The sequence below is a fragment of the Salmo salar genome, chromosome 18, assembly GCF_965601325.2.
Source record: "Salmo salar chromosome 18, fSalSal1, whole genome shotgun sequence".
In the NCBI taxonomy this organism is placed as follows: Eukaryota; Metazoa; Chordata; class Actinopteri; order Salmoniformes; family Salmonidae; genus Salmo; species Salmo salar.
The window spans coordinates 26,111,570-26,128,134 of NC_138308.1; the positions used below are offsets into that span (position 1 = coordinate 26,111,570).

Genomic DNA, 16,565 nt, shown 5'->3' on the forward strand with positions numbered 1-16,565 from the left:
TCCATATCTGTCATAACCCTGCCTGCACACACAGACCTAGAAGTTCCACCTCTGTTGACACAACAGCAGCTAGCACACGCTAATGGACTGACTAATGCAATCAAACGATAACCTCTGATCCACAGGACTATTGAGGTCCATCTGCTAGCAGCAAGTTCACTGTAGCCTGATTGCATGTAATGACTGGAGAGGCAAAATGGTGATGAAGGTCTCTTCAAGAACAGATTCATTATGCATCAATGGTTGAACATGTCAGACCTACCCTGGATAGAATGGCACCGTGTGTCATTGACAGATACACAGACACACACAGTTACATTTAGCAGATGCTCGTATCCAGAGCAACTTACAGGAGCAATTAGGGTACTTGCTCAAGGGCACAGACAGATTTTTTTACCAAGTTGGCTAGGGTAATCGAACCAGCGACCTTTCGGTTACTGTCCCAACGCTCTTAACCGCTAGGCAACCTGCCACCCACATATAACCAGTTTGGCAATAATGTTGGCAATCAGTGGGTTAGGGTTCGGTGATACTAGGCATGCTGCAATGGGACATCAGAAAACCATTACCATGTCTAGTGTCAATGTTAACCTGCCCAGACTCACTACTAAACAATGACAGAGCCCATTTTCCTCCTATCACAAAGACAGCGTCAATAACAGCCAATAGTAGAATGACTTGTACTTGTCCTCGTGCTAATAGGCGGTTCTATGAGACAATGGGTGCATTGTCAAAAAAGCAAGTCCACATATTCAGTTTCATCACTGTCTCTTTACATCCCATAACCACAGATCCCAGCCCGTACATAAAGGTACCCAGCCTCTGCTACCCAGCCCGTACATCTGGTACCCAGCCCGTACATCTGGTACCCAGCCTCTGCTACCCAGCCCGTACATATGGTACCCAGCCTCTGCTACGCAGCCCGTACATATGGTACCCAGCCCGTACATCTGGTACCGACAGCCTCTGCTACCCAGCCCATCCAACTGGCACCCAGCCCATCCAACTGGTACCAAGCTTCTGCTACCCAGCCCATACATCTGGTACCCAACCCATACAACTGGTACCCAGCCTCTGCTACCCAGCTCATACATCTGGTACACAGCCCATACATCTGGTACACAGCCCATACAACTGGTACACAGCATCTGGTACCCAGCCCATACATCTGGTACCTAGCCCATACATCTGGTACCCAGCCCATACATCTGGTACCCAGCCTCTGCTACCCAGCCCATACATCTGGTACCCAGCCCATACATCTTGTACCCAGTCCATACATCTGGTACACAGCCCACACATCTGGTACACAGCCCATAAATATGGAACCCAGCCTCTGCTACCCAGCCCATACATCTTGTACCCAGCCCATACATCTGGTACCCAGCCTCTGCTACCCAGCCCATACATCTGGTACCCAGCCTCTGCTACCCAGCCCATACATCTGGTACCCAGTCCATACATCTTGTACCCAGCCCATACATCTGGTACCCAGCCCATACATCTGGTACCCAGCCCATACATCTGGTACCCAGCCCATACATCTGGTGCACATCCCATACATCTGGTGCACATCCCATACATCTGCTACTCAGCCTCTGCTACCCAGCCTCTGCTACCCAGCCCATACATCTTGTACCCAGCCCATACATCTGGTACCCAGCCCATACATCTTGTACCCAAGCCCATACATCTGGTACCCAGCCAATACATCTGGTACCCAGCCTCTGCTACCCAGCCCATACATCTGGTACCCAGCCTCTGCTACCCAGCCTCTGCTACCCAGCCTCTAGTACCCATACCTCTGGTACCCAGCCCATACCTCTGGTACCCAGCCCATACCTCTGGTACCCAGCCCATACCTCTGGTACCCAGCCCATACCTCTGGTACCCAGCCCATAGAAGTAGTACCCAGCCCACGCATCTGGTACCCAGCCCATACATCTGGTACCCAGCTTCTGCTACCCAGCCCGTACATCTGGTGCGCAGCCTGTACATCTGGTACGCAGCCCGTACATCTGGTACGCAGCCCGTACATCTGGTACGCAGCCCGTACATCTGGTACGCAGCCCGTACATCTGGTACCCAGCCCATTCATCTGGTACCCAGCCCATTCATCTGGTACCCAGCCTCTGCTACGCAGCCCGTACATCTGGTACACAGCCCATACAAGTGGTACCTAGCCTCTGCTACCCAGCCCATTCATCTGGTACCCAGCCCATAAATCTGGTACCCAGCCCATACATCTGGTACCCAGCCCATACATCTGGTACCCAGCCCAAACATCTGCTACCCAGCCCATGCCTCTGCTACCCAGCCCATGCCTCTGCTACCCAGCCCATGCCTCTGCTACCCAGCCCATGCCTCTGCTACCCAGCCCATGCCTCTGCTACCCAGCCCATGCCTCTGCTACCCAGCCCATGCCTCTGCTACCCAGCCCATGCCTCTGCTACCCAGCCCATGCCTCTGCTACCCAGCCCATGCCTCTGCTACCCAGCCCATGCCTCTGCTACCCAGCCTCTGCTACCCAGCCCATACATCTGGTACCCAGCCCATTCATCTGGTACCCAGCCCATTCATCTGGTACCCAGCCCATTCATCTGGTACCCAGCCCATTCATCTGGTACCCAGCCCATTCATCTGGTACCCAGACCATACATTTGGTCCTCAGCCCATACATCTGGTACCCAGCCCATACCTCTGGTACCCAGCCCATACCTCTGGTACCCAGCCCATACCTCTGGTACCCAGCCCATACCTCTGGTACCCAGCCCATACCTCTGGTACCCAGCCCATACATCTGGTACCCAGCCCATACATCTGGTACCCAGCCCATACCTCTGGTACCCAGCCCATACCTCTGGTACCCAGCCCATACCTCTGGTACCCAGCCCATACCTCTGGTACCCAGCCCATAGATCTGGTACCCAGCCCATAGATCTGGAACACAGCTCATAGAAGTAGTACCCAGCCCACGCATCTGGAACACAGCACATACATCTGGTACCCAGCCCATACATCTGGAACCCAGCCCATACATCTGGAATCCAGCCCATACATCTGCTACCCAGCCCAAAGAAGTAGTAACCAGCCCACGCATCTAGAACACAGCACATACATCTGGTACCCAGCCCGTACATCTGGTACCCTGCCCGTACATCTGGTACCCAGCCTCTGCGACCCAGCCCGTAGATCTGGTACCCAGCACATACATCTGGTACCCAGCCCATACATCTGGTACCCAGCCCATCCAACTGGTACCCAGCTTCTGCTACCCAGCCCATACATCTGGTACCCAGCCCATACATCTGATACCCAGCCCATACATCTGATACCCAGCCCATACATCTGATACCCAGCCTCTGCTACCCAGCCTGTACATCTGGTACCCAGCCCGTACATCTGGTACCCTGCCCGTACATCTGGTACCCAGCCTCTGCTACCCAGCCCATACATCTGGTATCCAGCACATACATCTGGTACCCAGCCCATACATCTGGTACCCAGCCCATCCAACTGGTACCCAGCCCGTACATCTGGTACCCAGCCCGTAGATCTGGTACCCAGCCCATACATCTGGTACCCAGCCCATACATCTGGTACCCAGCCCATCCAACTGGTACCCAGCTTCTGCTACCCAGCCCATACATCTGGTACCCAGCCCATACATCTTGTACCCAGTCCATACATCTGGTACACAGCCCACACATCTGGTACACAGCCCATAAATATGGAACCCAGCCTCTGCTACCCAGCCCATACATCTTGTACCCAGCCCATACATCTTGTACCCAGCCCATACATCTGGTACCCAGCCCATACATCTGGTACACAGCCTCTGCTACCCAGCACATACATCTGGTACCCAGCCCATACATCTGGTACCCAGCCCATACATCTGGTACCGAGCCCATACATCTGCTACTCAGCCTCTGCTACCCAGCCTCTTCTACCCAGCCTCTGCTACCCAGCCTCTGCTACCCAGCCCATACATCTTGTACCCAGCCCATACATCTGGTACCCAGCCCATACATCTTGTACCCAGCCCATACATCTGGTACCCAGCCAATACATCTGGTACCCAGCCTCTGCTACCCAGCCCATACATCTGGTACCCAGCCTCTGCTACCCAGCCTCTGCTACCCAGCCTCTGCTACCCAGCCCATACCTCTGGTACCCAGCCCATACCTCTGGTACCCAGCCCATAGAAGTAGTACCCAGCCCACGCATCTAGAACACAGCCCATACATCTGGTACCCAGCCCATACATCTGGTACCCAGCCCATACATCTGGAACACAGCCCACACATCTGGAACCCAGCCCACACATCTGGAACCCAGCCCACACATCTGGAACCCAGCCCACACATCTGGAACCCAGCCCATACATCTGGTACCCAGCCCATACATCTGGAACCCAGCCCACACATCTGGAACCCAGCCCATACATCTTTTACCCAGCCCATACATCTGGAACCCAGCCCATACATCTGGAACACAGCTCATAGAAGTTGTACCCAGCCCACGCATCTGGAACACAGCCCATACATCTGGTACCCAGCCCACACATCTGGAACACAGCCCACACATCTGGAACCCAGCCCATACATCTGGAACCCAGCCCATACCTCTGGTACCCAGCCCATACCTCTGGTACCCAGCCCATACCTCTGGTACCCAGCTCATAGAAGTAGTACACAGCCCACGCATCTGGAACACAGCACATACATCTGGAACCCAGCCCATACATCGGGAACCCAGCCCATACATCGGGAACCCAGCCCATACATCTGGAACCCAGCCCATACCTCTGGTACCCAGCCCATACATCTGGAACACAGCTCATAGAAGTAGTACACAGCCCACGCATCTGGAACACAGCCCATACATCTGGAACCCAGCCCATACATCTGGAACCCAGCCCATACATCTGGAACCCAGTCCATACATCTGGAACCCAGCCCATACATCGGGAACCCAGCCCATACATCGGGAACCCAGCCCATACATCTGGAACCCAGCCCATACCTCTGGTACCCAGCCCATAGATCTGGAACCCAGCCCAGGCCTGCGCTGCACTGGTTGTAAATCAGATATGTTCTGTCCTGTTCTCGCCTCAAACACTAAGCAAAGCCCTAAGAAAATGATCCAATGTTTCAGTCTTAACGTGACCATTTGCTAGGTCAGTTGAATCTGAGACCGCCGGAGAGGAGACAGGCAAACCATTACACTCCGGAGGAGGTGGAAAGGAAGGGAGGGAGGGAAGGAAGGGAGGGAGTGAAGGAAGGAAGGGAGGGAAGGGAGGGAATGGAGGGAGGGAGTGAATGGGGGGAGGGATCTGTGAGGAAAGGCAGAGGGTCAGCTCCACTGATCCTCTCAAAGCCTCTCCCTGGCTGACCTGTAGGTTACCTTTAGAGGAGCTTGTAAAGCAGGGTGAACAGGGTGAACAGGGTGCAGGGGGAGACTGAAGCTGTTATTTATGGATGTTTCATGCGAGCCCTTCATGGTGTGTGGATCTGGGAGGAATTATAGAGTTTGAATTGCAGTACCGTGACTGGGAAATAAATAGCTGGATATTCAGACCCAAAACATAACGTAACATGGCAGTCTTACCAGTTAGATGGAAGGCCTGCGTTTGGCCTTGTGAAACTGTATGGTTGACAAGGATCCACAAGGATGTGACCAGGTATATTTAAAAAGACAAGATTGTGTCCATAACGGCCAAGAACAAGCTCCACATTTTTTGTTCTCACAGCAGTTCGCCCTTCAAATTAAGAAGCTCAACAGAGGAGCTTACAAAAAAGAAGTTTAGCTTGGGACAAGCATCGTTTCTCAAACAAGTAAAAACGTCCCCACCTGCTGTTTCCGAATAAACAAACTGCTACGGGGACGGAGAGACAGAGTAGTAAGACAGGTTTCTACCCTCACGGAAAGCAGAATACCATCCAGGGAGATCCTTCACTGCAGAATTTTCCCCATTTCCCACCAGTACAGTGTTTGCTCAGCTGAGATTGATAGTTATGGACAAATGGGAAAGAGAGAGGCTGGGAGTCAGTTTACCCAGCTGAATCAGCAGGTGATTCCATCATAGCTCTGAAATATGCTTGGGCCACCATTGTAATAGTCCAGGCTTTCTGTTCAACGCAAATAGAAAACTAGGAGGAATGTGTTTGTTCTGACCGAGCTGCTATTGTCAAAGGGTGAGAGTTAATAACACTGCAACATGTGCTAAGACTCAAGCGTTTGTCTGCCTTTCTAAACTTTAAACTTGGTTGAGAACAGAGGCACAGGTTACTGCAAAGTAAACCTATGTCCAATTAATAATTGACAATGATGGAAGGTGTGTGTTTGCGTGTGTTTTCATGTATTTCTACATGTGTGTTGCTGAAGATGCAGGTTTATTTCATCTGTGTTCTCTCTCCCCTGCTCCCTCTCTGATGAAAGACTTTGTGGTTGCTGATCTGTGTTCTCTCTCCCCTGCTCCCTCTCTGATGAAAGGCTTTGTGGTTACTGATCTGTGTTCTCTCTCCCCTGCTCCCTCTGATGAAAGGCTTTGTGGTTACTGATCTGTGTTCTCTCTCCCCTGCTCCCTCTCTGATGAAAGGCTTTGTGGTTACTGATCTGTGTTCTCTCTCCCCTGCTCCCTCTCTGATGAAAGGCTTTGTGGTTACTGATCTGTGTTCTCTCTCCCCTGCTCCCTCTCTGATGAAAGGCTTTGTGGTTACTGATCTGTGTTCTCTCTCCCCTGCTCCCTCTCTGATGAAAGGCTTTGTGGTTGCTGATCTGTGTTCTCTCTCCCCTGCTCCCTCTGATGAAAGGCTTTGTGGTTGCTGATCTGTGTTCTCTCTCCCCTGCTCCCTCTGATGAAAGGCTTTGTGGTTGCTGATCTGTGTTCTCTCTCCCCTGCTCCCTCTCTGATGAAAGGCTTTGTGGGTGCTGATAAACCACACAGCCTTTTTCTCCCAGGTATCATAAATATTCTTTATCTCCTCACTGCTCCCCCCCAGCGTATGAAATCCCCCAGATTGGAAAATAAATACAGCGCATTAAAACCTTAGATATGAAATTGATTAATTTCTCCCCCTTAAATAGCATTATGACACCCAGCGCCATATATCACTCTGTGACGGAAGGAGAGGTGCGTCCGGGAGTCTTACAGATGCTCGTTGCTGTAGGCTCATCGGCTTTACGACGTTACGCGGATGTTGTATAGATGTGATTGATTCTGATGAGTTACCTCTTGTTTTATACTGTGGCCCGGTTATTTTGAGCCACAGTATAAAACAAGAGAGGAGGAGGGGAAACTAGTGTGTGATTTACCTTCTAGACGGGTAGTTCACTCTATGGTTATTATGGACTCAAGATTGGGGTCTTTTGCCCTTACATTAAAACGGGTTGTTGCCTTTCGCTTGTGTCGTTCAACTCTTGACTCAGGTTGTGTTGTGTGCTGTGCTTCTAACAGGCCTGTTTTACAGAGAGCCCTCAGGTCACCGATGAATAATAACAGCTCCAGACATCCTTTATCAACGGCAGGGGAGGGGATGAATGACTGGAGCCCAGGACCCATTTCATTCCCCTTTGGCCTTAGGCTCACTGGCGTAGCACACACCCCTGTAAGGGGTCACGAGCTTTGGAGGCTCCCAACCCCATGAAATTAACTTTAAAACAGCAACATTTTCTCTCAGCGTCATGGCCAAATGTGTAGAATAGCAGGAACTTAGCTCAGGGATTCTTGAAAGTTAGGGAATGTCTGGCAGGGAAACTATTTTGATAGTTAGAAAATATTTATTGTTGCATTATTTGAGCTTAAAATTTACATTTAGCGGAATATTCTGTGGAAAATATTGGTTTTAGGATTTAAAAAAAATACTATGCCTGGAAATGCCCTTGTCCGGAGCAAAGGATCCCAACTCCAAAATCTCCAAAAACATTTTTAAAATCCTAAAAACTTGTAGTCCAACAAGGTCACTCATGGTCTGTAAAGTTCTCTACTTTTAATTTAAACAATATTGGAATCACCATGTCATAACCATAAACATCTGCCTGATAGATTACTATAGACATACCCAAAATACCCAAACATTTGATTTGATTTTTTAATGACATGCCATATAACTTAACCCTACTCTTTCATAGTGTGTACTTTGGATAGCTTGTCTTCCATCGACCACTCTGATGACAATAGCCTATGTTTGTGCTGTTTTCATTGAAAACTCATCTGATTTTAAACGAATAAATCCAGATTATCTTACATCTGCTAGCAATATGTGCCTCCAATGACATCTGTCTTGTTGATCTTATCCAGATGCAGGTTATGTAATGACATGTTATATTTCTCTGTCACTTGTTTGCCTGACTTTTACCAGATGTCGATAATTGCAGCTGTTTTTTTGAAGATTCTCAGAAAAGAGAATGTCCTTAAAACGTTGTGTTTGACGAGAACATCAGAAAGACTTAAGTTCATCTCGCTTGTTCTGAAGAGAATAATTCACCTCCAACCAACTCTCTACGAGGGGCTGGGTGTGGGATGGAATCCACGAAACACACCGTCTCACAAGAGTTGTGAGACATTACTCACCTCAGAAGAGTTTTTGAGGATCCTTGAGAGTGAAATACAGTTTAGCAGCACCTAGAAGCTGTGTGAAAAACGTCATCTCCACTTAGCGCACATTAGCTAACTGCTCCATTGAGAAAGGGCTTAAGTCACTGCGTTATCCATCTGTTCAGATGACAGGTAAGGCAAAATGTGCCAACCTCCTCATGGTATGTCCATTAAATACAAACGTAACACTGCTTTAGATAAATTACACTAACCATTTCAGTCATTCTTCATTTAGTGTGTGTGCCCTTCCTGCAGCCCAGTCTCTATTTTTGGGGAATTTAATCAAATTCCACCACTTTCCATACAATTCAAATGTAATAAGCTTAACAAACTGCGGATTAAACCTTTGAAATTCCCTCTTGCACACCTTTTCCTAATGGATTTGGCCAAAATACACTTGTACATAAAAACACAGGTCCAGAACTTGCTGTTACACAATAACTGTCCAAATTAGGTATGAAATCCTATGATGAATACATTCATTCATCAGCAAGTATGACAGTTGAAACAATTTTCTTATTTAATATACAATTATGCTAAATAGTCCATGTGGAGCAACACCAGATGTTACTTAATTAACCTTTACGTGAAGATACCGTTCCATTTCATTGTTTCTCACCTTCATGAGCTCAAAATGTGAGAAACATGAAAATAACAAGAAAATCTATTCTGAGTCGGACGACGATAAATGCAGTAGCGTTAGCTGGGGGGAAAATCACTAATCTAAGGGGTTACTGCTAACATAGGGTATGTGCCCATGCAGTATAATAGCACCATCTACTATTGGGATGAGTCTATTGGCTTGGGATGAGTCTATTGGCTTGGGATGAGTCTATTGGCTTGGGATGAAACTATTGGTTTGGGATGAGTCTATTCCTGGAGGCAGAACTGAGTGATTTCCGCTAGATGGGCCAGCTGCAAAGTCAAAATTGGCTATATTGTAAAAATTCATGATTTTGGTCTTAATTTAAGATTAGGGTTAGGCATTAGGGTTAGCAGTGTGGTTAGGGTAAGGTTTAAAATCAGATTGTATGACTTTGTGGCTGTGCCAGCTAGTGACCACTCTGCAGAGCTGACTCCAAAACAAGATTAATGTCAAAAACCGCTAACCTGCATCTACTATATTGATAACAGAAATGATGCATTCAGAGCATACGTTGTCTCCCGAAACTCACTATCAATTTCACTAAAGCCAGATGTGGACTGGCCGGCAGGCGGCAACTGTTAGAGATTTGTGGTAGAGCCAGTAAATCTTTTATGAAACAGAGACCTGGAGAACGCACACAACCACTAGGGATTTTCAGAGGTAGATTATCAGCTCATACCCAATACCCATAGTGGGAGATTGTAAACACAATTCAGAAAGTCATATATTGGAGGCAAACTAGTAATACCCTTTTCATACTACTGACACTAGCCGAGCCAAGATAAGTCAAGCTGTACTGCGTTGGCCTGGTTATACATCCACTGTAGCTGCTGGAACTGTGCTGGAAAGGAACCTGTGAAAAGACTTAACCCATGGACCAATAGGGAATACAGCAAGACAAGGAAATGCTTTTCAGAATGTCCATATTTCATAACAAACCAGCCTTAACGGGTAAGGCCACGCTAAACTCTGGACATATTCTTTGTTGTGTGATTTCCAACAATGCCTACAGTACTTGATTTAGTTGGCCACATATGTTTTGCATTTCAAGTTGTGAAAAATACCTGCTTTTTCACACCCACGCTGCAGTGTCTACACACAACATTGAATGCTGTGGGCGATCTCGGTATCAAGCCTAGATTCCAGGGTGTCACCACCGCCATGGAAAACAATATGCTAATGAACTGCATTTAAGGTACACACCTCCACCAGCCCCTGCAGCAGCTCTTCCTGTTCCTGGTCGACACCTACATCCAGCGCCACAGCAATCGAGGCAAAGGGACGGCTGGCCATCTGCTGTCGCTCCCGCATGAGCTGCTGTAGACGGGAACAAGGAGTGAGGGAGAGAGAAGGGAGCAGAAGAGACAAACAGTAGGAGGGGTGGGGGAGAAAGAGGCAGAGGGGAAGAGAGGAGGGAGGAAAACTTAATAATGAGGAAGTGGCAGATGAACAAAGCCTGTGAGTCAGACGCTGAGCGGCTCTTTATCGGCGTGTGCTCCAAACACCCCGAAGAAAACAAACACAAACGGAGACAGGGTGGGAACAATAGTGTCGACAGGCAGGGCCTGGCTGGATAGGGACCACACAGACACACAGTACAGATAAGAGCTGGTACACACACACACCTCTCTCTCGCATGTATATGACTGTACACCCACACACTCATGCACACACTCATGCACACACACAAAGACACACACAGACACGTAAAACACGCACGTACACCCACACAGAAAAACGTATTCATTTTCCCAAGCTTTTTCCGCTTCAATAAAGTTAGTTAGTTATTGGGCTTTTGTTTCTAGTGTTCTTGTTTTAGCTTGGGGGTAAGCACCTGTTCTATGCAAATCAGAGCAGTTATGCATAACGTTAGGCGTACATCGTCAATGTGTTCCTCATTGAGCTTCAGTAGAAAGTCCTGCTTGAGACATACCGTACTGGACAGTGGTAATAGGCTATTAGGGTTGGGCGGTATACAGATTTTTTTATACCGTTCCTGTACCCCCAGGGTATACGATATTACCGGCAGTACACACAAGGGGTGCGATTTCTTTCCAAACGTAAACACCCCCCCCACACACACACACAAAAAACGAATTTAGGCTGTAGGGATCTTGATTCAAAAGGAGAATAATTGTCTCTGTGGTAACCAAGAAGCTTGATCTTGCAAGCTAGCCACCCTCCCCTCGAGATGTAGGGCGCCCCAAACGGTATTGATGACAGTATTGAAAATCATGTTTGATTATGCGTGTGTGAGAGAGTTAGGCTACATGGAGGAGACTACTGGGTAGTTTGGATAATCAGGCTGAACCCTAGTCTACGCTTGAACTTACTGAGGGATGACGATGTTTTGGAAATGTGAAGATAGAGGTTCCGTACTCTAGACTAGAGAATTGACTGTGAGGTGTGGCAGTGGGGAGGGTGTATGTATGGATTTGGGAATGAACCTGAAATAATCCATTGAAGGTTTAGGTAGGCTGTCTGGGAGGTATGTATATTTGTAGACAAACAACGCATTGCGTTTCTTAAACAGAGAGGCAGATGAAGCCAAGTAGTTAGAGGAGGTGGCTAGTCTTGCAAATGTCTTCTGTGTAATGAGTCATTTATGTAGGTAGGAAGCATATTATGTACTGGATAATTTGTTTATCTGAAACCATTCAGAAAACTTGACCATGCCTGAGTTGGTTTCATTGATTAGTGAATCGAAATTCTTGTGTGATAAAATCAAGTCGGTATCATCACTGTACAAGACACAGCAGCTAGGTCATTGATATAGATTAGGAATAACAAAGGTCCAAAGATCGAACCCTGTGGAACGCCACAGGATATCATGGCCCTGGTAGATGCACAGCCATTTGCATATACAAATCGTTGTCTATCATAAACAGAACGCTTTGGATAAATCTAGAAAGATGAAAAGAGCGTATTCATTGTTGTTCAGGGATGTAAAGATTTCATCCACAAGTTGTAATATCTGCCATATCTGTGGAGTAGTTTTTACGAAAACCATATTGGTACGCATATAGAATACAATGTTGGTTTTAAATGTTTCAACATTCTTTTATACACACGTTTCTCTAGGATTTTAGAAAAACATGGTAGTACAGATATTGGGAGATAATTTGTAAAAGATCTTGGATCCCCAGATTTATAGAGGGGGAAAGCTTTGAACATTTTAAAATAGTTTGGAATAATAGCAGTTTTCATTGATTTGGTGAAGATGTACGTTAGAGGCTCAATAATCGAGGACGACACTGATTTCACCAAAGAGGCACAAATCTCATGATTTGCTGCTGATATCTTTAAGTTACCAATTACCTCCATCACAGTATATCAGGTGGATCAAACAGAAGCAAAGAGGAATGTTCCTTAATGTAATCCAAGGGCTTTCCATACATTTTTCAGATTTTCTTTGAAAGAGAGGAACCCACATTCACAAAAACGTGATTAAATTCACATGAGATAACATCAGGATCATTATCGGTCATATTTCTAACATTCAATGGAGATGGGATAGCTGTAGAAGCTTTTTTCTTATTCAACAGATGATGACTTTCCAAGTTGACTTTATATTTTTTAAGGGATTTTTGTAGACGGGTAAATTTGTTCTTATACTTTTTGTAATTGGCAGAATTCAGGGGCGTGGAATTTGTAAAAAAAGTAAAAAATGTATACAACTTTTAAAAACATTTTTTTACTGAGGATTTGTTTTGGACCAGTTTCCAGAACCCATCTGGTGCTCTCTTACTATGTAGGTCTGACTAAGGGGGAGCAGTGGTAAAATACAGAATTGAAGGATGTGAGAAAAGTCTGGTAAGCAGACTCCACATCGGGATGATTATAACATGTTTCCAATTAAATATCATCAACCAATATCTTAAAGCACTCAGAATTACTTTAGTTAAATATTCTACATTTAATGTTACTATCCATTCCCACCTGTTTATTTCCATCTGCCAACGAGAAGTGGAATATTGGAAAGTGGTCAGAAATGTCAGTATAAAGTATACCTGTTTTAGCCACACTATTCCAAAAAAAAAGTGGACAAATATTATCAATAAGGGTGTCAGATAAACTGGTCACGCTTGTGGGCTTGTAGATTAGGGGATACAGAGAGCTAGAAAGTATTTAAAAAGTCAGATGTAGTGAGTGGTTTTCATTTTTTTTATCAATTAATGTTGTAAATCACCCAATAGAAAACACACTTTATCTCATTATCAATCAAATCCAAGGTTGATGCAAGGACATCAACACAACTACCGCTGTCCGATAGACAGATCCAATTACCACTGTTTTACCACTAAATTATTAATTAACAGGCGGGATCTTCTATGGAAAGCAATTCAACATCAGATGTAAGTGTGAGGTCCTCACTTGCAAAAGAATTGAAGACTTTTATGAACAAAAACGGACACCTCCCCCACTTTTGATGTTCTACAGTGGTGAACAACATTATAAGGAGACAAAGCATTGTTGTCAATTCAGTTAACCATGTTTCTGAAATGGCAATTCATGTTTTTAGGAAGAGTGCAAACGTTCAAATGAAAGGTAGAGAATAAGCTTGTCTTGGAATAAGATAAACATTTTAACAACCTGTATAGCAGTCTAACATTCTAATAGTCACGTGATAGACTAATCTCTGGTAAATTTCACGAAAGTTGAATCTGGATTAACATACACTCAGTGGATCGCTCCTATAGACAGTGATTCACGTGGCTGTGGATTGCTATATAACGCAGGCAGAATGTGACGGGTCGGTGCCAGGCGCGCAGGTTCCAGTATCTCAGAAACGGCCGGCCTCCTGGGCTTTTCACACATGACAGTGTAAGGTTTACCGAGAATGGTGCGACAAACAAAAAACATCCAGTCAGCGGCAGCCCTGTGGGCGAAAACACCACATTGATGAGAGGTCGAAGGAGAATGGCAAGAATTGTGCAAGCTAACAGGCGGGCCAAAAACAGGCAAATAACGTGCAGAACGGCATCTCAGAATGCACAACTTGTTGGTCCTTGTCACAGATGGGCTATTGCAGCAGACGACTGCACCGGGTTCAACTCCTATCAGCTAAAAACAAGAAGAAGCGGCTCCGGTGAGCACGCAATCACCAACACTGGACAACTGAGGTTTGGAAAAACATTGCCTGGTCCGGTTCCCGGTTCCTGTTGCGTCATGCTGATGGCAGAGTCAGGATTTGGAGAAAGCAGCATGAGTCCATGGCCCCATCCTGTCTGGTGTCAACGGTACGGCCTGGTGTAATGGTGTGGGGAATGTTTTCCTGCACACGTTAGGTCCTTTGATACCAATTGAGCAACGTGTCCATGCCCCAAAGAATTCAGGCTGTTCTGGAGGCAAAGGGGGTCAAACCCGGTGGTAAATGGGTGTACCTAATAAACTGTGTCTATATATCGTCAGCTTTGTTAATATCAAATGGATTAAAGAGCAGGTTATCAGGGTTGACATCCTGTCCACATAAGAGAGATAGATACACAGTGGGAATCAACTAGAGACTGGAGGGAAACATAGAAATGCAGGCCTCATGTCCAAAACAATCATACATTTGTTTTAGTCTCATCAATAGGGGTGCACTTCTGAAGGAATGCACCTTGACAAAGTCTTCAGAGGTTTATGACATTTAGAGCAATGTGTTTTTGGTCATGTGCTTAGGTGAAACACATGACCAAAAACAAAGTTCAATAAATATGTAGGTGTGTTAAATCAAATTAATCCATGTAATAGACCAGCGGACTACAGCCGAGTCACCTGCCGTAGGCGTACGAGGGGGGTGGGGTGAGCAACTAGCTGGTCGTACTTCAGGTATGTGAAGTTGCCTCTCTTTCGTTCTTCAATGAGTCATGGCAGCAGTTCCTGTTGAGGCGTACCTTTTCAGAGAAGTCTGGATTGATGAAGAACTTAGTTACCCTCAGGCACTTGGCTCTCTTGAGAATCTCCTCCTTGTCTTTGTAGCTGGGCAGTCTCCCCAGTATGGATCTGGGCCGTCCATCAGGAAAAAAACGTGCCATTCCTGTGCGCCCTCTCCATCTCAATGAACTTAGGGGTCCAGTTTAGGGTGATCTGCCAGGAGTATCCTTGCCTTGATTTCTGTGTAATGGCAAGTTTCAGCTTTAATGTCTTTGATTCAAATCGATTAAATGTTGTTTCGCCTGGATTGATTTTCCAGGAAACTCCTTTGGAAAAGAGTTTGTCTAGTGTTGTTTGGAATTTAGCAAAATCATCTGAGAGGAATATGAATGCAGCCAGGCTGGTGACATTCGTGTCCTTTAGCACATCCACCTCCGACTGTGTAAAATCCATACTGTGTTCAAAGCCCATTACATCCCGAACAAGATCATCAACCCTTTTGTTGGTAGAATCTATAAAAAGAGTTGCAGTAAGGATTTAAAGTTATTTTCTTGCAGATCAATTAGATCAGTGATCACCAACCTTTTGAGTCAAGATCACTCTCTGAGTCAGAATGCAAGGACAGATCTTCTGCTCAGATTTTTTTTTACATGACTTAAAAAAAACGTAGGCCTACGCAACAATAACCTATTAAAAATAGTTCTGTAGCAATGAGGTTTGTGCAGTAAGCTATAGGCCCAATACATTATCACAACATATTGGCTTTCCTTGAATTGTACATTGACCCAGGAGCATCGCAAGTCATAATGAAAGTAATCTAATTTATGTCCCTCTATGTCCCCCGAATGCCTCTGTCGATCCGATAGCTATTGTATACAGTTATCATGTGTCTATGAACCAGAGTTATACTGTCAGCACTGAGGTGGCGTGCCCTAGTAGGAAGTTTGCTGTGTGAGGCTCACCCTGCACTATCAACTCAAACATAAATATCAGTCATGTCTACTTCTGATAAGCCTCCCAGTAAAACAATCAAAACTATCAAGCATTTGGGGCGGCAGATAGCCTAGTGGTTAGAGCGTTGGGCCAGTAACCGAAAGGTTGCTGGATCGAATCCCCGAGCTGACAAGGTAAATATCTGTTGTTAACCCACTGTTCCTAGGCCGTCATTGAAAACAAGAATTTGTTCTTAACTGACTTGCCTAGTTAAATAACTTTTTTTTTATCCCAGAAAAGCACTAAAAATAGCCCACATTAAACATATGTAGACTAAGAAACAAGGTTCATGAAATGTATAACTTGCTAGTAACAGATGACATTCATATACTGACAATCTCTGAAACTCACTTAGACAATACCTTTGATGATATAGTGGTAGCATCTACAGAAAAGACAAATGCCAAAGGGGGTGGTGTTGCTGTTACCAGTAAAAAGTTTGGGCACACCTACTCATTCAAGGGT

At 46.0% G+C, this 16,565-nt stretch overlaps 1 protein-coding gene across 3 annotated transcripts in view; it reads right to left on the reverse strand.

The window, feature by feature from the left end:
• LOC106577124 (attractin-like protein 1) overlaps positions 1–16,565 on the reverse strand; it is a 350,240-nt gene that overhangs the window by 44,904 nt on the left and 288,771 nt on the right. For 2 of the 3 annotated variants that reach the window (XM_014154877.3, XM_014154874.3), the window contains one exon: positions 10,452–10,565. The exons of the other annotated variant lie outside the window; for it this stretch is intronic. In XM_014154877.3, coding sequence (XP_014010352.1) covers positions 10,452–10,565 — 114 coding nt within the window. The remainder of the gene's footprint in view (positions 1–10,451; positions 10,566–16,565) is intronic. 3 annotated transcript variants of the gene reach the window in all.